At 36.5% G+C, this 23761-nt stretch overlaps 1 protein-coding gene across 1 annotated transcript; it reads right to left on the reverse strand.

Annotated features, from left to right (window-relative positions):
* Positions 1–409: 409 nt before the first annotated feature.
* On the reverse strand, positions 410–23569 carry LOC140163142 (hydroxyacid-oxoacid transhydrogenase, mitochondrial-like). The gene is made up of 14 exons (XM_072186519.1): positions 23462–23569; positions 21589–21700; positions 20923–20976; positions 19379–19429; positions 18842–18945; positions 16577–16773; positions 15219–15296; positions 12098–12203; positions 10406–10558; positions 8437–8535; positions 7744–7822; positions 5518–5614; positions 2481–2638; positions 410–591 (listed from the first exon to the last, which is right to left on the reverse strand). Exons 1-14 carry the CDS (start codon positions 23518–23520, stop codon positions 508–510), a joined length of 1431 nt encoding a protein of 476 aa, XP_072042620.1. The 5' UTR covers positions 23521–23569; the 3' UTR covers positions 410–507.
* Positions 23570–23761: the final 192 nt, after the last annotated feature.

Below are 23761 nucleotides of genomic sequence, written 5' to 3' on the forward strand. Positions count from 1 at the left end.
AGGTTAATAACTGTTCAATGGATATTGAAATTGGTTAATTTCTTTGGTTTAATAATAGCTGAAAATCATATTTTGTCAACGCCTCATTCCAAGTAAAAACCATATCACTCCCTGGCACCAATTAAGTGACCTTTTTCTAGGTAAATGTGTAATTTATTGTTTTTAGTTCATTTCTTGGAATGTCACCTCAGATTTCATTTCTTTAGTTTTTAAATAATTTTTCAGCTATTAAAATAATAGCTGAAAACTATATTTTGTCAACGCCTCATTCCAAGTAAAAACCATATCACTCCCTGGTACCAATTAAGTGACTTTTTCCTGGGTAAATGTGTGATTTATGAATTTTAGTTCATTTCAGGGTGAAATATCATTTGGAAATGCAAGTTTTCCCAGTACTACAATGTAAGTATTCCCCATGTAGGTTAAAAAAGACATGGTGGTATTTGCCAGTATATACCAGTAATTGCCACCTGTTTTTTGCCCATCCTGGTACATAGCCAACCTTGTTTAGTACACTTTCATTGATTTCTCAAACATATTGGCTAGATCCTCTTCACTCTGTGGACGGGGTGCAAGTTTGGTAACACGATGCTGAAATACAAACAAACAAAATGAATACATTACATAGCCCCTGATTGGTTAATTACAAGTTATAATCATCGAAGGGGGGGTAGGGGATGTGCTGTAAACATGGGTGGCATTTTCAGCCTTTTGGTATATCAATGATCCCTTTTTCTAGGCCAATTTTGGTATATGGAGGGGTGCTTTTTTCACAATTTTCTCAACTGCTTTGGAAAATAGCCCAATTTTGCCAATATTTTGCCAATTTTGGTTTATCGATTGGTCCAAATTTCTTGACAAATTAGTATATTGATAGGCTCCTTTCAAATTATCAATGGCACACCCCTACCCAAACCAAACTTGAGTACTCCCTCTGGGTAATCATCTTAATACCGGTACTCAATCAAAATAGGGCTTTTAGATAAGCTTAATCCCCTTCCACCCTACTGACTATTCTTACCATATCTCTGATTGGCTTAATACATGATATAGTTCACTTTGTAACCAATCAAAATAGTTCTTAGAGGCCAATTTGGCCACTTGTTGTGCCCCTGGCTTCCCAATTATTTCAATTCTATTTGATGACTTGTCTCATTGAGTCCATGTGGGCATTTATACTTATAATTCAGAGCAGAGGATCTTAACCTGTTTTGGAATTGACCCTTATATCTTGGAAAAGTACATTAGCCATATCCATACAAGGCCAACATGCTTTTATTAGCCTTTTCTAGCCTTTTCTTTTGATACAGGGAATTTCTTCCTAAATGGGCACTCTTAAGAAATCCATTAATCTGATTACACTGGACTGCATGTCTGCTCTAAACTTTTTTGTTGTTGCTAATATTAAAAGGAAAGGAGTTTGTTGAAGTGAAGCAGCTTAACAAAAACCTGTAACGGTATACCTTTCAGATACAATCCACCTTTGGGGTACTTTCAGATACAATTCATTTCTGGGGGGTTCAATTTGTTACAAAACCATGCTAAATTACTGTTTAGCGGTTTTTTTTGTTCAAAAGAGCAATTTCCATTTAAAGCGCAAGGTAAAAATCTGGAAAATATTAAGTTTAGACTGCACTTGGAACCATCATGATGACAGGTGATATGTGTTTGAGTACATTTTGTGGTCACCTTGAGATAAATACTACCCATAGAAATGATTAATGTATATCCATTAGCCAGTGTCAAGGCTAGCAACTTTGTGGTGGATATGTATCATCAGCTAGTTATTGTAACTACATAAACCAGACACACCTTTCATTTGGGGCACATAATGATCTAGACCTTTAAGGTATGTTTTGCAAATTCCTAGTCATGCATGTGTACACTATGGTCCAATTTCTTGAAGCTTGGCTAGTGGTCAGGCTTCCTAAGCCAGCATGCTAGTCCTACCAATACCGGATCCATTTTATTGATTTATCTTTCTAGGTGATGTATGATGTGAAATTGTAAGCAATGGTATAGGACTAATTAGGCTTAAGGTGATATTACATCTCTTGATAAATTTGTAACTATTTTTGCATTTTTCTCAAAAGAATATTAACAGACTGGTAACAAAAGTTATGTATATGATAGGGGCAAGGAATCCAGTTACTACATGTACACTGGAATTTCAGTGATTCAAGACAAGCGGTACATATTTATGATAAGAAAAGAGGTACCGCTATAATGTACCTCATTTCTTAACATATCTAATGAACCACTTGTCTTGAATCATTTCAGTGAAGTAATTGGTTTCTTGCGCCTAAAATATATATAACTTTTGTTACCAGTGTGTAGTTATATTTTGAGAAAAATGCAAAATTAGTCACAAAATTTATAAGGGGGTGTAGTACCACATTAAGCCTGATGACTTACGAATCCTGACCACTAGCCATGCTTTGAGGAACAGGCTCCTATGAAACTTAGGATATACTATATACCTGTGGTAATGTTCCTTTAACCAAGTCTGGGATATCATCTTTGGTATATCCCAGTGCATTCAGACCATCATCCACCTGTAGATCCTGCATATATGTACGCAGGGTATCAGCTAACACTGCACCGGCATCTTCATTCCTCACATTAGTCTTATCTGAACCTGTAAGATAATTGATATCAAATTTATCAGCTCTGATGCAGGGCAAAATACTGGCCTATTCCAATTGAAATCCATACCCTCTATGGAAGACATGACCTTAATCTCATAGGGAATGTTGTATGTATCTATGTATCTATCTGGGTATGTGGATAAAGGCTCCGTCAGTTTCGATCCAAATGTCGCCAAATTCATACGGGAGATCAAGGAATGGACTGAGACGGTAATGCACTTTATTTGGTTGAAAATGGTCAAGAATTGGCTACAAAAACAGTGAAAATATGGGTAAAAACGGGGTTTTTGTTATGAAAATCAGTTGCCAGCCTACGCGTCGCTGCAGCTGGCGGCAGCGTGTAAGCGCCGCGTGCGTAATGCGAACTACGCCAATGCGCGTGTAAACAGCCCAGAGCCACGCGACTTGCGAGCCAGAGACCAGTGGACATGATAATACGGAAATTAAGAAGGAAAAATAAAGAACAAAAAGGTACATGGACGGGTCACGGGATTATGATAGCGGGTGAACATGTCCGCAGACACGCTATGAGAAGACGTAATAAATACGGGAAAAGGATGTGTATTGTATAAACAACATGAAGCGGTACTATAAAGAAAAATTAAATTAAAATGAGGACAAAAAGGTACGAGTAATTAGGCCAACGGGTTAAAGTAACTAAATGAAACGGAAAAGAAACAAAGAAGGAAAGAAACTAATAAGGAAATGTAAGAAAAAAAGAAGCTAAAATAATGAGAATAGAATTGAGTAAAAAACATGGAAGCGGGAAAACACAAGCAGCAAATAAAAAAAGATGATAAAAGGGAAATGTAAGAAAGAACAGATTTAGAAAATAATGGGAACGGGTTAAATAAATAAATAACATGGAAACGGAAAATCACAAGCTAAGCAGAAGAAACTAAAAAAAGAAAATGTAAGAGGAGACAGATTTAGATAAATAAAAATGTACCTTTTCAATGATTCTACCTGTTCAGTAATTCTTCCTGTTATAGTGAACGCTCCCATTTACTCATCTAGCGGGGACCCGCGCGAAGTGCGCACGGTTGTTTGATGGGATCATTTATTAATTTTTCAAACAAAACATCATGTATAACCAAATTTTAGGCTTAAACAGCTAAAAGTGATATCGTGCTAATGTATACAGATGCTTTTGAGTCATTCTCAACTTTAATTTCCCCTCTTTTACAAAATTATTCACTTTTATAGTATTTTTTAAAGCTTTTTTGGATATAAAATGTATCTATTTATGACAAGATAGGTGGCGCTATTTAGATACTAGAAATTACTCTTTCAGGCTTTTAATAAAAATAATTCCTTTTATTTTTTTTTATGAAATATGTTTATAAAATTTCTTTGTTGCTTGTTTCACCTATTCCACCTGTTTAAATGGCAGTATTGATTACCTACCCCTTGCAAATTAAGAAATATGACTTATGATAAATAGCGCCATCTATAGTTTGCATTTTCTTAATAATGAAGCCAATTCTATATACATCAAACAACCGTGTGCGGGTATCCCGCTAGTACAGGGGTAAAGATTGATTTCAAATGGATCACCCATTCAGGTATCCCCATTTAAAATTCACACTATACCCTGCGGAAGATTTAAGGTAAAGCCAAGAATTTTCTGCTTTACAAATGCTAAATTCCGCTTTTCTCCACTTTGTAATTTTAGCACATTTCTGACATAATAAAATTTCACAAGAATCTTGTGACGATCATTGAGATTTGCAAAGTTGGGATGGGTAATTGGGTATCATGGCTGCAATGGGGCGTTGTACGGTAAATATATGACGGATTTTACTTTATTTTGATGAATTTTGAAGACCCATTTCATTTAGTATTTTATTTATTTCTTTTCAATTGCATTTTATTCTTTTTCTAGGTCATTTTTGCTTATTTTTTTTATTTTTTTCTCAGAAATGCGTTTTCCGCTTTACCTCCGAATTCCGCGATTTTCGCGGAATTTCCGCAACGCGGAAAATTCTTGGCTTTAATTTAAGGTCATGTCTTCCGTATGGAATAAACCATTGTACCTCCTGATTGTTTTGCCATGTCCTTGTTGTGGCCTTGTATGCCATGGAAATTTTTCCCAGGTGGGGGTGGGGTTCTTCAGTTTGGGTTGGAATGTGATGGGACTCTGAAAAACTTAGTGAAAATATACCAAAACTTTACAAAAAAAAAGACCTAAAATTAAATGAATAAATCATTTATCGTCAGAATTAAGGTAAATTTGCCAAAAAACACCGGCAAATTAAACAAATTTTGCTGACAAACAATGACAAAATTGCAACTGTTTTCAGATTTTTTTAAAAGGCATCTCTTCTTTAAACCATTTTGTTTTTGTTAATTTACACCTGAGTCTAAATCTGAGAACTTAAAAATGCACAAAGAAATCTGACACACATCAAGAGTCCATCTTTCTTCTAAGAACCCCCAACCCAACCCTTATCCCAGAACTTATGTTCAGGACAATTGTCTGACTTATTATTATTTCCAACATTAATTCCCCCATAGAGCTCCACAGCTAAAATAGGAATTTTTTTTCATTTTACCCAATTACAAATTTGACTCAAAAAAAGTTGAGATTTTTATATCACTGGAAACCTCTGGCTACATAATGTTTATTTAGATTAATTCGTTTTGCAAAGATATCGTGAAATTCGAATTTCGTTGAAATTACAACGCATTGTCTATGGAGCAGTGAATACACATAATCATGCATAACTCGCAAACGCAAAATCGGAATCAACTGAAATTGTGGGAATAGGCTTTTTTCGTGGATATGTACTGAAAAATGTCATAAAAAGAGGATGCTATGATCACAAAACACTCCTTTAAGATATAGTTAATAAATTCAAATTCTTACCCAGTATCTGTGCAGCTTCAATATGTCGTTCCGGACACATAGGCGATGTAAATTGGAATACCGCTGGTGCTGTCATTACTACTGATAAACCATGGGGCTGTCAGATACAACAAAGGAAGAGTTATACATTATATTTGTTTGACTGTGTCATAACCTGATATACTCTAAATATATTTTGAAGGAGGAAAAAGAAGTAGGCTTTAGTGCAGGGTTGTTTGATTTAAATCACGCCGATTTAAATCATTGCTATAAATTGCTATTTAACGCGGCTGTGTACTCTAGACATTGTTTCTTTCGCGAAATTGAGCTTTTTTGAAATGTATTTACTTTGTTATGTTTTTTATAAATACAAGGAAAGAAAATCCAGATTTGTTAACTCTAACTGCTTTATTTTATGGATTTTATCTTACTATTTCACTTGTTTCCGCAATTTAAAAGGAAAGAAAATCTTTGTTGTACCACGGGTTACACGCTACGCAACAATGCATCGCGTTTTGTAGTCACGCAATTTGTTAACGCACAGATACACTACGACACGCATAACGCTTATCTGCATGCGCGGCGCATCTTATGGAAGCACCACGGAAGCACTGATTTCACAAAAACCTAGCGGTCAAATGGCTCCGCTTTTAGCTGATAAAATGTGAATTTTTCAAGTTCTTTCCCCGATTTAAATATGAAGATATAAAAAGATTTCGCCCAAACTTCTCAAGGGGCTGTGGATTTACCCGATGTTCACGTAATGTAAGGTAGAAAATGCCGCATTTTCCTGTGAGCTTCAATCAAAATGTGACGACTTTAAACTTCAACGGCCTTTATTTCAATGTTCATTTTCTCGGTAAAATGACGATTTAGGTACACGATAACTCAATAAATACAGCATCTATAGGTAAGCAATTATGCTCATCATAAAAAGCATGATCGACTTAAGAAACGGTTTTCTCATTTTTTTATATTTTGGTCTATTTCCGATTTTAGGCATCATTTTGTGCAAATAGGCATTTGTGAAATTTAAAAAGTTCATTTTGATGCCTTATATGGTCAATATCTCAAAAAATAAGGCCAATATCAAAAAACTAAAAAAAACGTTTTTGGAATGGTGCCTCAAGACTAAGATAAAAACAAAACAAAAATTTTTGGAAAAAGTATTTTTTTGTTATGATGTACCGAACAAAAATTGCCAAAAATTCACTTTTTGTGATTTTCTTCATAATTGTTGTTTTTACATCAAATCTGTATTTATATTGAGACTCATTGATGTCTTGCCTTTATAAAAATGTATACTTTTATATGTCTTGCGTGAATAATTACGAAGTTATGGCACTTTTACTACATGCATGTTTGAGAGTACACAGCTGCCTTAAATCACTTGATTTTTTTTTTTAAACACTGATTTAAATCAACATTCTTTTTTGATAAATGTGAGCTAATTTTTTTCTTAAATTGACTGTTTTACTTCATTATGTTTCTACAACTTTTGGATACAATTAAAATACCTCTATGTCACTTTATCTATAATTGCTTTGAAATTTTCACATGTAAAAACATGTTTTGATTTTTTTGTAAATACCTGGTAGGATTGTGCATATGACTAGCATTCCACTGGTACTTTATCATGGGGTATAGCAGTTCTTGGAATCAAAAAAATCAATTTAAATTTTTAAAAATCTGATTTAAAAAACAAATAAAAAAAAGAATCAACAACCTTGCATAATAAAAAAATTAGGACGTACTTACCCTGATTTTTTTGTTATGTCAATCAAACAATTCTCTTTGTTATCTCATCTGGCTGTGATATCTTCACAGGAAAACATATGAGTTGACACTTATTTTAATGCCATACTCTGAAAGCTTAGAATGACATATCTATGGTACATAAAGCCTTAAAGTCCCAGGCAATAAAACCAAATTTTTTTGATCTTTCAATCGAGCATCGATGCTTGGTCTATCCTTATTATTTATGAAGTATCAATTAATTAGATGTTATAACATCTAATCTTTGTACATAATGCATTGTCCAATACAATTTTACCATTAATTCTAACAACATAACAAGCATCGAAGCAGCATCAAGGGTCGATACAAAGATCAAACAATTTTGGGTCTGGTGCCTCATTACCACAATCTTTTATTAATTGCCCCAATTTCAGTACTTGGGACAGTCATGACTGGACAAAAAAGGCTGGACTGTACATGACAAAATACCCAAGAATCGAACCAACTTACCACAATTGCATGATCATCATCATAGTCTTTAGATTTGAAACTTTTCACCAAGCCAGCTATCGGGTATGACATGCCATGGCTGTCAATAAAAAGAAAATACACATATTCTAAATAAAAAAAGACATATCCATGTATGTCATATACACTATGGGCTATTCCAGTTGAAATCCATACACCCTATGGAAGGCATGACCTAAAACTTCCTGAGAGTGTGAATTTCAAATGGTGCTACCTGAATGTGTGACCTCACTTAAAGTCTACACCCAGTGGAAGATTAAGGTCTTGTGTTCCATAGAGGGTGTATGGATTTCAACTAAAATAGCCCAATGCATTTGACCTATTTTACCTACCCTAATTATAAGCAAGATTCATTTATAAATTAGGTCCTTAATCAGAGACAAGTGCGTTTCAAAGCAGTAAATACGCGATGTACGCTTAAAATACACTCTCGTCAAAGGTTTACTGCAAAATATTATAGTCAGGACTTTTGAGCCAATGATGACTTGACGGAAATCAATGATTTTGAGAGTGACCACCATTGGGATCAATTCCCGAGACCACCGTATTTGGCCGATGATCAGTTCCCTAGACCCCCTTTTTGGTCTGACCGACGAGTTCAAAACTGGTAGTCTCACACCCCCTGCAAAAAAAGGCGAGTTTAAATTCCCTAAAAAAAGGAAAAACTATTCTTACCATAAATGTACACCTGCATTACCAAAACCTATGCCAGCAAACACACTGGCTAAATGCATTGCAGTCCTAGCTTCGGTATCATCAGGATCATGGACAGATCTGAAACAAATCAGATTAACATATTAATCAAATACATAAACTGGTCGGTCGCAACACATAGTGGCGTACAGTGATTTTGGTCATTTTTGTGAAATTAGTTCCTAACCCAGAATTTCAAGTTAGCGTAAGTAGCCATGAAAATAAACAGAGACTGCACCAGGACTCAAACTTGCATTGTCAAACACCAATACACACTCATTTGCGCGTAGGACATATACCGTATTGTTTGTAATAAACGCCCCGGGGGCGTTGCATTTTTCCAAAAGGGGTGGCGTTTATTGGAAGTGAATTGTCAGTGAAAAAAGCTTAAAAATCGGGTTCAATTTCCCGATGGTGCTCCTGTTAAAAGGAGGGATTTACGACCATACAAGATGGTGGCGCCCACTGAAAATTACAATTTCGTGGGAAATACAACAAAATTACACCTGTAAGTGCATGGAATTAGTGAAATTTTACCATAATTAGACAATGAATGGATGGGAGTTGAGTCAAAATAGGTTTTTTCCATGCAATTTAGCGATCGTGACTGCCATTACTGATGCAAGTTTTAAGCTTACCTACACGATATGGCATGGAAATGTTTGCATTTTTGTCAATTTTTCACACAAAAATTGGAGGGGGCGTTTATTAGAGGGGGAGCGTTTATTACAAACAATACGGTAGTTAACAGGTCCAAGGTCAATCTTCATGTTATACAGGGGTGAAAATTAAAGTGGCTCTGATTTTCATAAAAATGGATGCAAACTGTTCCTCATGTTCAAGGGATTCAGGAAAAGAATAGTTTTTACTATCTGCGATGTCAAGTTTAGAAGATAGATGATAAATAAATGCAAATTCTGTGACAATCAAGCCCAAAGACTTGAACAAAGACTAATTTCAAGTTATGCGTTTTAATTTTTGGAAAACACACTTTCCAATCTTTTTCATATAACCAATTAGCAAAAATAACATATAATATTAAAATTATGAGCTAACTCTTACCCTATACTCAAGATTTTGAATGCTTAGACTTGTGCCAAGTCTTACAATTTTGTGACTACAATTGTAAGAAAACATGCAATTTTGCATGTTTTTGGACCATTTTCCCTAAAATTGCAAAAATATTAAAATTTTATTGACAGTTAGGACTAACTAAAGGATTAGGATTTAACTATGTTTCATTTGGCAAAACAGGATAATATTTTTTTATCCAAAAAAATTAGTTCTGTATTTTTCTGGAATGGGGAGTAGACATTGCAGATAGTGCAAAACCTCAAAACTAAGCGATCAATTTGCCTGAACTTTTACGAAAATTGGAGCAACTTTGACTTTTGACCCATACACAACAAGCAAGTCGACCCACAACCTTTTGTGCCCCATAACTTCTCCACGATAGGTCGTACACGCACAAACATTACATTCCATGGGACCAGACGCATTATTTGCATATTTGAAAGTGTTACTGGAAAAAAATTAAATTTTGCCCCTATACGATCCTATTAGCCACTTGCGGTTCCGCCATTATGCACTATGTGCGGGAGAGCCTCGAACTGGCAGCATACATGAATGGGAATTGAACCAGTCATATAACATTCTGTGTAAGGTTACGTAATTCTTCCTTTCATGTATGCTGCCAGTTCGAGGCTCTCCCCGCATATAGTGCATAATGGCGGAACCGTGCAAGTGGCGAATGGGGTTATTTGGGTGTCTTTTTGAGGGTCAAGGTCTCAAAATATTGCTTGGCAGACAGCAGATACGAGTTCAGCATACCCGAATTAACAAAAATAAGTTAGTTGCCAACTTTACGCTAACTTACCGATAGGAACACAATTTTTCCCAAATAGAACCAGTCTAATATGGCAATGGCATATTATGTACACAATTGACTCACCTTCTGAAGTACTTGTTGATTATTCTGAGTGCATGTAAAGACCAGATATCACTGATGGGGTTACTTCCTTGATAAGCAGGTCTCTCTATTGGGTTACTTGGACGGGGTCTACGCTGGTTGTATGGAATGGCTGTGTAGGATTCTAATGCATGACTGGAGAGAAAACAATAAATAGATTATAGTTTGAGATATCACTGATGAGGTTACTTCCTTGATAAGCAGGTCTCTCTATCGGATTACTTGGACGGGGTTGACGCTGGTTGTATGGAATGGCTATGTAGGATTCTAATGCATGACTGGAGAGAAACAATAAATAGATTATAGTTTGAGGTATCACTGATGGGGTTACTTCCTTGATAAGCAGGTCTCTCTATTGGATTACTTGGACAGGGTTGACGCTGGTTGTATGGAATGGCTGTGTAGGATTCTAATGCATGACTGGAGAGAAACAATAAATAGATTATAGTTTGAGATATCACTGATGAGGTTACTTCCTTGATAAGCAGGCCTCTCTATTGGATTACTTGGGCGGGGTCGACGCTGGTTGTATGGAATGGCTGTGTAGGATTCTAATGCATGACTGGAGAAAAAATTGGTAAGATTATGGCTTGGATAATAGTCATCAAGACATCTATTTACAATTTAAAGGGTAATGCCCTATCTTTGTCTGAGGCAATAATGTAAATAATGGGTGAGGTGCTGAACCCATTATTTAAATATTTTTACTTCTGATAACACATTCTTTGGGTGTAAAAGATAAGGCAGCAACCTTTATTTCTATTACTGCAAAAACAGAATAAATAAATTGTTGACTGACACACACAAAGACAATCTAACTGAAACACAACACAGGCTGACCGACACACGGTTGTGATGCCAAATACGGTCTTTTCCTTTGGACTACCAAACAATGAAAAGATGGGGTTTTTTTTGCTTGAATTGGATTGAAATCTGAGGTCATGCATTCCATTAGCCTTTTCAAGATATGGCGGACACAATAGGATGGCGCTGCACGAAGTGGGTAAAGTTTTTTGAATTTTCCGGGTTTTACCCAGATTGAAGTTTTCCCTCCTTTTGTGTACATGTCTTTCCAAAAGACTAATAGACTTAAAGCTTTAATATACGCTTTCCATCAAATCAAAATTTTGTTATTCTTTATTCAAAATGTTGAAATAATATTAGTAATAACTGCCAGGAAGGATTACTGTCCATTTTAAGTTGAAACAACAAGGTTAAGTGAAAGAAATCTCATTGGTTATTTTGGCCATTTTACATGCAGTTCTATGGGAAGACATTAATATAAACACTTTTTAAAATACAAATTTGCACATGAATTTTGTCAAACATACAAATATTTCATTCATTTAATATATAATCACTGCCAGTTCTTGGAAGTATACCGTCTGCTCAGTAACAAAGCTGCACTTGCCCATCTGATTTCATCCCCAATTCGCTGCCGTACTGGTTCAAGCCTGGACTCATTCACCTGTTCTGAATTATGATATGCCATAGAGGCTTTGTATTGTGATCATTTCGATCAGTGGTTCATAACAAAGAAAGCGTGAGCCAGTTGACCTAGAGCAACGGTCATATTCTAACATGCACTACACCAGCAAATTGGTGCTGCTAACCATCCCCAAAACATGATTCTCACACATCGAAAATTAAAAGACAAAATATTGCTATACTTACCAAAGCACATCAAAGCCACTGTATGTAGCCACTCTGTTTGGCATATATTTGACATGTAGAGGGTCAACAATACCCAAGGTAGGACGGATGGCTCGGTTTCCTATACCTGGATATGGTGAAGAATGATAAAAATTATTGATCAGAAATTCTTAAGTCAGTGGCTGTGGCTTAGCTTATAGCGCTAAATTTCATTGGTTTCTGCATGCCGTCTATCACACGGTGGACGGCAGCAACCGTGTTGTCGACATTAGAAATGCAAGTATGTAGAGCGCTCTATAATAATAATAATAGCCGAAAAAGATCGCAGTATGCACAACTAAAAGGGTAAACAAGTTTCGTTCATTTCAGAAAAAGGGGAGTTTTTTGGTAACTTAATTTTTACTATATAAAATAGTGTCTGTTAAGTTATTTTAAATTAAAATAATATTTAACAGACTAAGAATGAGAATAATCGATTTATAATAATTCATGTTTTTATTATCCTCTACCATGTGATAGACGACATGCAAGTCCAACATTTCATTTTAGTGGCATCCACTACTTAAAATTTTGGACCTACCTGTCGTCTATCACACGGTAGAGGATAGTAAAAAGATATATTCCTATACCGTAAAACCCCGTCTACAAGCATATAGAGTGCTTCTGATGAAAGCTACATTAATCCAGGCGCCATTATGGAGTTTGAGCAAATAAATTACGGATCCAAGCATATACAAACAAGTATTATTTTAAGACCAATCTATTGTATTGGTATATTTACACTTGGTTCGAATTAATTTAGCTTTCATAAAAAACACTATATATGCTTGTAGACGGGGTTTTACGGTATTTGTTTATTCAAAAAAGAAATTAGTCATTGTGTTGAAAGAGTAGAGCCTTTTGCAAGAATCAAAGTTGGCAATAGTTTATTGTACGTAAACTTATACATTATACTTTTATCAAAAGTGTGCATCAGTCCCGCAATGCGAAATGCAGTTCGCGTAAATGCTGCACCCAGCTGTGTGTACAGCATTCTATATCAATCCACAATGTTAAAAGTCCTGCCTATTACGAGCTGATCAGAGTATAACAAGTTTTAAATGATAACCAAGTGTGATTCAGATCATGCAAATTTATTTACAAGAATCTTTGAAAGAATCTATTCTTGCCCTTGATGTGCAAAAGATATCAAGAAATCCAAAGATAATCCTCAAGAAAGCAATGTACTCCAAGAGTGACATGCACCAATCGCAGAATCTGACTCTTTGGCCATGATTCATATCCAGGGCTTATTTGTGTACATCCATATCAAAAGGATGCACTTGTCAGCTACTTTAGTGTGTTCCATAGTCACATGGTTTAGGAATACAGAGAACATTCTTAAACCATTGGAGATGATTTGGAGTGACCTCCACTTGAGATGAGTCTGGTATTTATTCCTAGATATATATGTAAGAAGAGATACACAGCTGCCAACAAGTGCATCCTTTTGATATGGATGTACACATTTATTACAAGCATTGATATGTTACTCTACATAGCACATTGGCGGTGCTCTATAAAGCACAGCATGCTGCTGTTTATGGTGATTTTAAAATCTGATCACTTTTTACAAGTAGAAGCCTTAGAGATTGTGGATGTCCAAACAGCTTTTCAAATCTGACTGATATACATGTATGTGACCATCCACAATGAACCCAGAGTAAAGTTGTACATTTCAGAATCTTAGATTTGGATTATTCAAAATCTCCTTAAAACAAGCTTTAAAATGATATATCACATGCCACAATTGCTTGAAAAACAGCTACTCAAATAACAAAATTTGGTCAGAGAATTCCTCTATTTTCTATTTATTTCTGTTTGGTTTATTGGTCCATATCTCTAAATCTGTACTAGCGACTTAACACTGGGTTCGTCGTGGATGGTCATAGGCAGGGGAGTGCTCTAACTTTTTTAGAGAGTCAGAATACTAAAAAAGTACAATTTACACGAAAAATGTAACTTACTCTGACCATGTTGCGACTGTTTGATTTATTGATGCATGGGAGAAGGAAGATAAAACATATCAAATCACATCCCAGAGTGAGCTTGGCGGTTCAGCTCAGGCTTGCGATATTACCAGTTTATCATCCTCAATTTCATACCCGCTATTATGCGCTATACATAGGTACTTCTGAACATTCACCAGCCCCGAGGGCAAAGTCACCAGCCCAGACGGCAAAGTCACCAGCCCCTGGCGTTTGGGCAAGTTCATCACTGTATATAGGTACATGTATGTTGTTTTATACATGAGATGGCTTAACGTCCCATCTGCTCACTTACCCTATTCTAAATAAACCATGGGGTGAGCAAAAGTCTGAATTTGATCTACAGATGTTGCCAATCCAATTTTTAGATAATTACAAATGACCTTTTTCCAATTCAATACCCAAGCAAGGTATCACTGCCGGGCATTGAACCTGGGACTCAGACACTAAAGGCAAGACTCTTAATCATTAGGCCATATTCTTGATGTTTCAACATCTGTCTAACTACTTTCAATTTACAAAAAAAATTTTTAAAAACTTGCTTCTCTAATGCAGTGATAAACTGCAGCAGAGTGTATTTTCCTTTTGGGGCGCCAGCAACGACGGGGTCCCTTATTTGGCATGACTTTGTAAAAAGCTTCTAATTTTAACTCTTGCTAGATTTACTTTGCAATTGTTTTGCTTAAAGTATGTGCAGCTTAGAAATAAAACCACGATTTGCTTGGATTTTATTTTATTATTGTTTACTAATATGCACAGGATGAAATCTTGTGCATATATTCTTTGTTTAAAATACAAAATTAATGGACTTATAAAAACACCAAATAAACCAAGACCTTTGTATGGCTTAAACCAGTTTACTGCCTCTTAGAACCTGATAGACGGTGACCAAGTTGACCATAAAATCAATAACGAGGCAGTAAAACGCCTCTTAAACCGATGGCCTTTGTTTGTTAATTACCATAAAATCTATATAGTGATTATTGCCAAACTTACAATATGGTGGCCCAATTGGGCGACAAACTGTATGCAAACAACACGACATACCAATTAAACATGTTCTGCATTGCCGTTGTATAGTATGATACCTACATTGCGTTGTGATATGAGCTCACCTGTCTTAGCCTTGAGTGGTGTGTAGTCAAATATGGCAACACCTGTAGTCTCACTCCCAGTCCCTGCTGTAGTAGGCACTATATGTGACAAAAATGTGACAAAATGTTTAATACTATTACATTAAGGGCTGGGGTATGAACGTTTGGACAGTATTTATTTTGGGACATTAGAGCACATCAGACATATCGAATTGCATTCTGAATACGAAGAATGTCATTCTGATATCAAATAATTTTGAATTTTTGAAATTCGCAATTTAATACACATTTTATGGCAAATCATTAAAAATTGATATTTTTGATATTTAATAGTACTTGAAGTAAACTTTATAAATCTGATGATTTATACTTAAAGTGTATATAGGTGGATTGAAAAGCCAAAGATCAATTGAAAATTTTGACCATTCGTATTGAAGATATCGATTTTTTTCCCAAAACACCCAAAAAAATTAGGTCTTTTTGGGAAAAAAATCCATATCTTCAATATGAAAGGTCACAATTTTCAATTGACCGTCGGCTTTTTCCTCCCTGCTACATACACTTTAAGAATATATCATTAGATTTATATAATTTACTTTCGAGGACTGTTATATATCAAAATTGAAAAATATCAAATTTTTATAATTTGTCATAAAATTTGTATTATATTGTGATTTTCAAAAATGAAAATTATTTGATATCAGAAAGACATGCTTCAGTATTCAGAATACAATTCGATAGGTCTGAGGTGCTCTCGTGTCCCACAAAAAATACTATCGAAACGCAATAAACGCTCATTTTAGATCCCTTAACCATAACAATAAAATATTTGTTATTATATACCTCATATATAGATTCCTGTCATCTGATTGGTTAAAAGTGCAGTCATTGAATTAGCTATGCCCTCCTTTTTAAGAATTACGTAAAAACTGAACTATTCCTGGGCAATAGTCTTTTAAAAAGACTATTCCCGGCATAGTCATTTTCACATCATTGGTGTGCGCCCCGATCAAACTCTACACGCGCGATGGCGTGTTCGCATTATGCACGCGGCACCAACGCGCTGCCTGCCAGTTGCGGTGACGCGATCGGTTCATAACGAAAAACTTTCTTTGTAAATTTTACCATGGCCTATGAACAATAAAATAGGCCTTTTAACCAATCAGATGACAAAAATCTATATTAATGAGGTATATAAAACAAATATTGACTGCTTTATTCGGTATATATATATGATCGCCTTTATGTTTGTATATTTAAGGCAATAATTATAGTATTGCTCCATTCAAGTATTTTGAGCCAGTCAGATTGAATGCATCTGTGTATGTTAAATTGTTAACTATGTGAATCTGGATGAAGGGCAATATAATCTTATTTACCTGCAATAAGAGGCTTGACGGCACCACGTACTGGAAGTCCTTTGCCGATAGGAGCATTGACAAAGTCTAAGAATTCCGCATCTGGATGGGATGCGTATAGGTTAGCAGCCTTGCATGTGTCCATGACAGAGCCACCACCTACTGCCAGGTAGGCATCAAAATCACCCTGCTTAGCAAACTCTATCGCTGCCTGGAAACTAGTAGAAAAATAAAAATAACAAAGATACACTCTTAAAATGATCTACTCATTTTTGAATAGAACTTGTTAAATTTAACAAGGAAACTATTTGGATAGAAACTCATCAAATTTGATAAGATTGCCTTATCATTAAAAAAAAAAATAAATAGGTTCTTGTCGCAAATGAATAGGTTCTTATCAAAATGACCAAACAAAATTAAATTTGAATAGTTTATCTTCTCCGAGGGAGATATAAGAGAACTTATTCAAACCAAAATTGATAATCTTGGCAAATAATGAGTTGGAGATCTTTTCAATTTAAATAGTTACTTGTTAAAATAAAACAGAAACTATTAATTTTGATAAGATTGTCAGTTCAAAGTGATAATACCTAATCAAAATGAACAATATATCTCATCAAAATGAATAGCTACAGGATCAAAAATAAATAAGTAGGGATTCTATTCAGACAAATGAATAGTGTGAAATGAGAGTGTATGTTCAACTATTATGCCTCATCTTGGAATAGATTCATCAGGATTGTATATAGGGTAATAAAGTTTTTAATTTATGTAGACAAATCCAAGTTCTACTCACTGTTTAGACAGTTTAGTCATCAGGTCGGTTGACTTCTTCAGTAATGCGATGATCCGCCTACTTCGTGGGAGAGTAGGCGGATCATCGTGATAACTGAAGAAGTCAACCGACCGATGACTTAAACTGTCTAAACAGTGAGTAGAACTTGGATTTGTCTACATAAATTAAAAACTTTATTACACCTCATACATAATCATGAGTAAATCAGGTGACTAAATTGGTCAATCGCAAATGACATGTTTCTCTACCACCGCAACGCATCCCCATAGTCAAAGGTCGGTGTAATAAAACATGGTTTATATGGGGGAATAGGGCTCACTATTTTCCCTCTGTACTGGCTTTGGGCCTATCACCCCTAATATAAGAAAGGCAGTGTCCATGTGGTTAAAGGACCCCCCCCCCACCTTGTCAAATTGGTCCATGAATTGTGACACTTGTAATACAAAAGGACTGCATGTAGTTATCCTATTTATAATTCATACCCAGCAGTATTTCCAGGGATGGGGGTGGGGGAACTGCTGTACAGTTCCCATCATGCATTTACCTGTACAACTGCTTGTGAAAATTTAATATTTGATCAGAAACAGGCCCAAAGAAAGATGAACATCACAAGTTTTAGACAATTTTTTCCTGGTAGTCAACATTAATGGGTACATTTTCTCAGGTAAATTTTCTGGACATGTGACACCCATGGGCGCAGACATACATGTATTAGCTTTATGTAATGTGACTTCAAGCACAGTGGGTGGTCTACCAATGCATTTGAATAGGAACAATTCCTCCTTTGATGCAAAATATGTTACTTGTAGCAAGTTAATGATGTTATGGTAAGAGTATCCGTAGATAAATATTTTTTCCATAGGTAGATACATGGATATTTTTTAATTACATTTTCCCGTACATTTTGATGATATAGTGAAGAAATAAATATCTGCTATGCACTAATTTCTATTGAAATTGCGGCCAAGAATACTATTCTAATTCAAAACGACTAAGACTTGAATAGCGAGGTCAACGTCAGGTGTCAGAGACCAGGCTCGGGGTTATACTCACATTGATATGCACGGGTCACATGTCCAGAAAATTTACCCCAGAAAATTTACCCATTAATGTCGACTGGGTATTTTGATCCAGAGAGGGGATGTTACCCCTTCCCCTAGTCGGTACACAGCAGTGAACAACTAAAGTTTAAAGTTTTGTGTTCGTATGCACAAAAGAGTTAGACCGGGCCTAAAATTAGAGCTGGTCTAAGTGGAATTTAGTTCCATCAGGAATGGTCCTTTACTCTTATTTCCTTCCCAAAGTAGTAGCAAATTCTAAAGATTTAAATGAAAAGTTCAAAATAATACAAAATAACTTGTTTACAAGCAAATGTAAAGGAAAATGTCCTTTCTCCTGGGACTAAATTCCACTTAGACCAGGTCTAACTTCAGACCCGGTCTAACTCGTTTGTGCATACGGACCTTGCAGTTTAAAGACCCGCCACTTACCTAATATCATTGGGTTCAACTCTGACATTGTCAAACACTTGATAGTTAACCTTGTGTTTCTGAAGAGACTCCAAGACAGGTGTCATGATTGGCAGACTTGCTATCTGTATACAAAATCATATTACATTGGTTATTAGTGGTCAACAGGAATGATATTATAGCAGGTCAAATACAGTGGTGGGGCATCCTCCTCCCCCACCCCTCTCCTGACCCAGTCACACCCAATTAGCACTAAAAGCACAAAAATCCCACTATTTTGGGTAAAAATGCAACATTTTAAGCAAATTTTTCAATCTCTCTCTCCCCAGACTTCAACTGTCATATCAGCCCTGAAAAAACAAATTCTGGTAAATAAATTAACAAAATGAATTTATTGTTATTTATTTCATTTTTTTTTTCAATTTTTTATGTAACAATAGTTTACTGTTTTCCACCTTGAAATATAAAGTAAAATTGCTGATTTTGTATTCTTATTACAATGATTTTGATCATGAAATCACTAAATTTGATATGAAAAATGTAAGTCTTATTAATTACCTTTTTGTCTGTCATGACACAGACCTTCTTGGCTCCCATGTTGTTGAAATCCTAAAACATGTTCAAAGAGAAAAAGAACAACTTTAGTAATACACATGTACAGCAAAGGTACCAGTTATGTTCACCCCTGTAATCCCCTGTATATCCTAAAGAAAAACAAATGTCAAAATTAAAACCAGAAGCCAATGCCTGAACCATTTATCTCTGATCAAGACCTCACCAAATCTGATATTAGAACAAGCCATCCGGGGCCGGGTAGGGGCAGTCTACACCCCACGAACACCCATCCCACACCCCCTCCTTCTCCTGTAAATTCAAAAACCTGGGTGTGTCAATTAAAAGATTTGTGCACAACTTACAGGCCACGTGGGCAAAAACCGGGTGTGTATAAATTTAGGTGTGTAAAACACCCCCTACACGGCTGGCTGCATAAGCCCTTTTACCCTGCCTGATTCTCTCTGAGTTAACTTACCATGCCTACTTCTTGAGTAACATCCACACCAAATCTGATATTAGAACAAGCCATCTGGGGGTAGTGGGGATGGGGCACTTTACACCCCACCAATCCCCACCCCCTCCTTCCCCACCTGATACTCTCTGAGTTAACTTACCATGCCTACTTCTTGGGTAACACCCACACCAAAACTGATATTAGAACAAGCCATCTGAGGGTAGTGGGGCACTCTACACCCCACCAATCCCCACCCCTCCTTCCCCAACTGATACTCTCTGAGTTAACTTACCATGCCTACTTCTTGGGTAACACCCACACCAAATCTGATATTAGAACAAGCCATCTGAGGGTAGTGGGGCACTCTACACCCCACCAATCCCCACCCCTCCTTCCCCCACCTGATACTCTCTGAGATAACTTACCATGCCTACTTCTTGAGTAACACCCACACCAAATCTGATATTAGAACAAGCCATCTGAGGGTAGTGGGGCTCTCTACACCCCACCAATCCCCACCCCCTCCTTCCCCACCTGATACTCTCTGAGTTAACTTACCATGCCTACTTCTTGGGTAACACCCACACCAAATCTGATATTAGAACAAGCCATCTGGGGGTAGGGGGGACTCTACACACCACCAATCCCCACCCCTCCTTCCCCCACCTGATTCTCTCTGAGTTAACTTACCATATATGCATACTTCTTAAGTAACACCCACACCAAATCTGATATTAGAACAGGCCATCTGAGGGTAGTGGGGCACTCTACACCCCACCAATCTCCATCCCTCCTTCCCCCATCTGATTCTCTCTGAGTTAACTTACCATGCCTACTTCTTGGGTAACACCCACACCAAATCTGATATTAGAACAAGCCATCTGAATGTATTGGGGCACTCTACACCCCACCAATCCCCACCCCCCCATTCCCCACCTGATACTCTCTGAGTTAACTTACCATGCCTACTTCTTGGGTAACACCCACACCAAATCTGATATTAGAACAAGCCATCTGAGGGTAGTGGGGCACTTTACACCCCACCAATCCCTACCCCTCCTTCCCCCACCTGATTCTCTCGGAGTTAACTTACCATGCCTACTTCTTGGGTAACACCCACACCAACTCTGATATTAGAACACGCCATCTGGGAATCAAAGCAATTATGGAAATAAAATAACATATATATGGATTATTGATATTACTGATGCTTTTGTTTAAAATTTAAATACCTACGAGTTATGTACGTGATCCACCAGTGGAGCTCCTGCGCCCCTCCGCAGAACTTCCGGTAGTGGATGTTCTGCGCTCAGGAGAAGNGCTCTTGGGGGAAAAACTTCTAGTGCGCAGTCCCTTACATGTATATGTAACGGTGGATCATTGCTGCGCTTCCATCCATTCCATTGCCTAATTATGGTACAATTTCACCAGATTCTTGCTTGATGATGCAAATACGGGTGTAATTTTGATGTATTTACCACAAAATGATATTTTCTATGTATGCCGCCATTAGTATAGCCGTAAAGCCCTCCTTTCTACAGGAGCACCATCGGGAAATTTAACCTGATTTTAAAGTTTTTTTCACTGGCAATCACCTTCAATAAACGCCCTCCCCCCCCCCCCTTTGGAAAAATGCAACGCCCCCGGGGCGTTTATTACAAACAATATATTGTGAGAAGAGCTCTTGGGGAAAAACTTCTAGTGTAAACACCACTAGGTCATCCTGCCATCTGACACAACAAACAATCTGGAATGTTACCTCAAATGCATATTCTGGTGGTGGGCTGGCATCGGTTGAGCAAGGCAGCTGAGCCTTGGACAATAGACCCGGATGAATTCCAAAGGACTGTGAATGCGCTGGACACCGACATCTAAAAAGGAAATAATTCAAAAGTATTGCATAAAAAAGGAGGAAGACTTTATAGCCTCCCAAATTTGTTTTTTAAACATATATATCGAAACTCTACAAGTCTACAGCTGCGCCAATTTCTCCAGTAAATTGCACAATGGTATTGGTAACACTATTATGCAGCAATACACCTTGTTAGTGTCAGCTAACATAACCTGCTAGTGGTTAAGCTGAACGCCATGTATTAGGCTACAGTCAATCATCACATAATTTCTGAAGACAAATGCAGGTACGGTAACTTTTTCATTACCGTAATTTCATTACTTTTGTGAAAAAAGTGTAAAAGGCGTTGTTATTACTCACTCACTCAAAGATGGATGTTTAGACCAAAATGTGAGATTTAAAACTTTATACTAAAATGAGGTCTACAAGTTTGGTAGCAAAATGGTACCGTAGTACAATAAGTCATACCTAGAAATGTACCGTATTTAGTCAAATAGTCGCCCCCTCAAATAAACGCCCCCACCACTTTTTTCAACCAAGATGTATCAAAAATGCCGATATTTCCATGCTATCTTGTGTAGTAAGCTTACCAAGTTGCGCACATGGTCGATAATAGTGTCAATAATTGGCGAAAATCTGGATCAGAAACCCGGAAGTGAGCCAGAAGTCAGTGTTTCTAGTTCATAGTTCGTCATTTTAGCGTGTGTTTTTACTTTACCAAATGGGTTTATTTGACGAAATACGGTACATGTTGAATTTAAATTTATCCTTTCTAGATACACCCCCCTCCCAAATCATCGTATCCCAGTACTAGCATCATGGATGCTTTGATTGTTTTTTGGCAAATATACTAGCCAGTTTTTATTGTTATTTTTGGAAAATCACAATCTAATTTTGAACAATATATATAGAGAATTGCCATAATATTTAAAATAGTGTAAGGTGTGGGTCAAAAACTAAGCCCATTTTATGGCCCGTACCATCTCATTTTTCAACCAATTTTTTTAAGTTATCAAAATGCTCAGGAAGATGAGGGACTAAGTTTTTTGAAACATCACCCCTTTTTCAGGCTGTTTAGCCCTATCCTAGTTTAAGCAGATAATACCCAATGTAAATGTAAATGTCGTCACATTCTCAGTTACTGGGACTAGGTTGACCCCTCATTTTTTAAGTTAAATAATCACCTTTCCATGTGAAATATCCTACTTGAACATTTGATGATCATACCTAGCATTGCAACAATACAACATCATGATCAATATGCATACCCGGTATCTAAATTACATGATTTATGTGTCGGACACTCCAACTATTCATGAGCCCGTAAATTTGTATTACCATACAAATTTCAATGTATTACCATACAAATTTCAAAAAATAAAATGAAAAAAAAAAAGTAGAAAACATAATCATAATGTCATGATAATTTTAATATATAGGAAACATTTATACATGGTAAGTCATTTAACCATCCAGAAAATGTTCTAAAAATATAGGAGAAACGAAACATATTGATTGGTACTTTACTGGTACTGATTGTTTACTTAGTTAGTTCGTGAGTTGCGCAAATGTTATGTAATTCTGCAGATCATGCACTGCAGTCATGGCAAAATGCCTGCAGCCGGCAGCCTGGCCGGCTGGCAGTAAAATGTGCACAGTAGCCGAGCTCAGCAAATCAGTACAGTCGGCGCTGGATGTTCGGACAAAGTGAGCATCTATCATCGTGTAAATTTCATTAAACGTTTGGAAAATAAACTTATGCAACTAATCATCAACTTACGCTGCATTTCCTATGTCTTGCAGCAGACGAAACGCACGGCTTGCGGTGTAAGTCGCCATGTTTGATGAGTGACAGACTACTTCTTAGCATTCGCTAAAAGTATTATGCTCAATAATGTCAATGTTATCCCAGATCTGTAACTAAATGTACATATTTTATAAGAAATTGTATTTATACTGTAATAAAGCTCTAAATATCTCTTGTTTAAACCAAAAAAAAAACTCTTTTAATGTTTTTTTTGGTTAACATATATTTACACGGATATAAAGAATTTGACACCGTATTTACATTTGGATTCAA

The sequence above is a fragment of the Amphiura filiformis genome, chromosome 10 (genome assembly GCF_039555335.1).
Source record: "Amphiura filiformis chromosome 10, Afil_fr2py, whole genome shotgun sequence".
NCBI lineage: Eukaryota > Metazoa > Echinodermata > Ophiuroidea > Amphilepidida > Amphiuridae > Amphiura > Amphiura filiformis.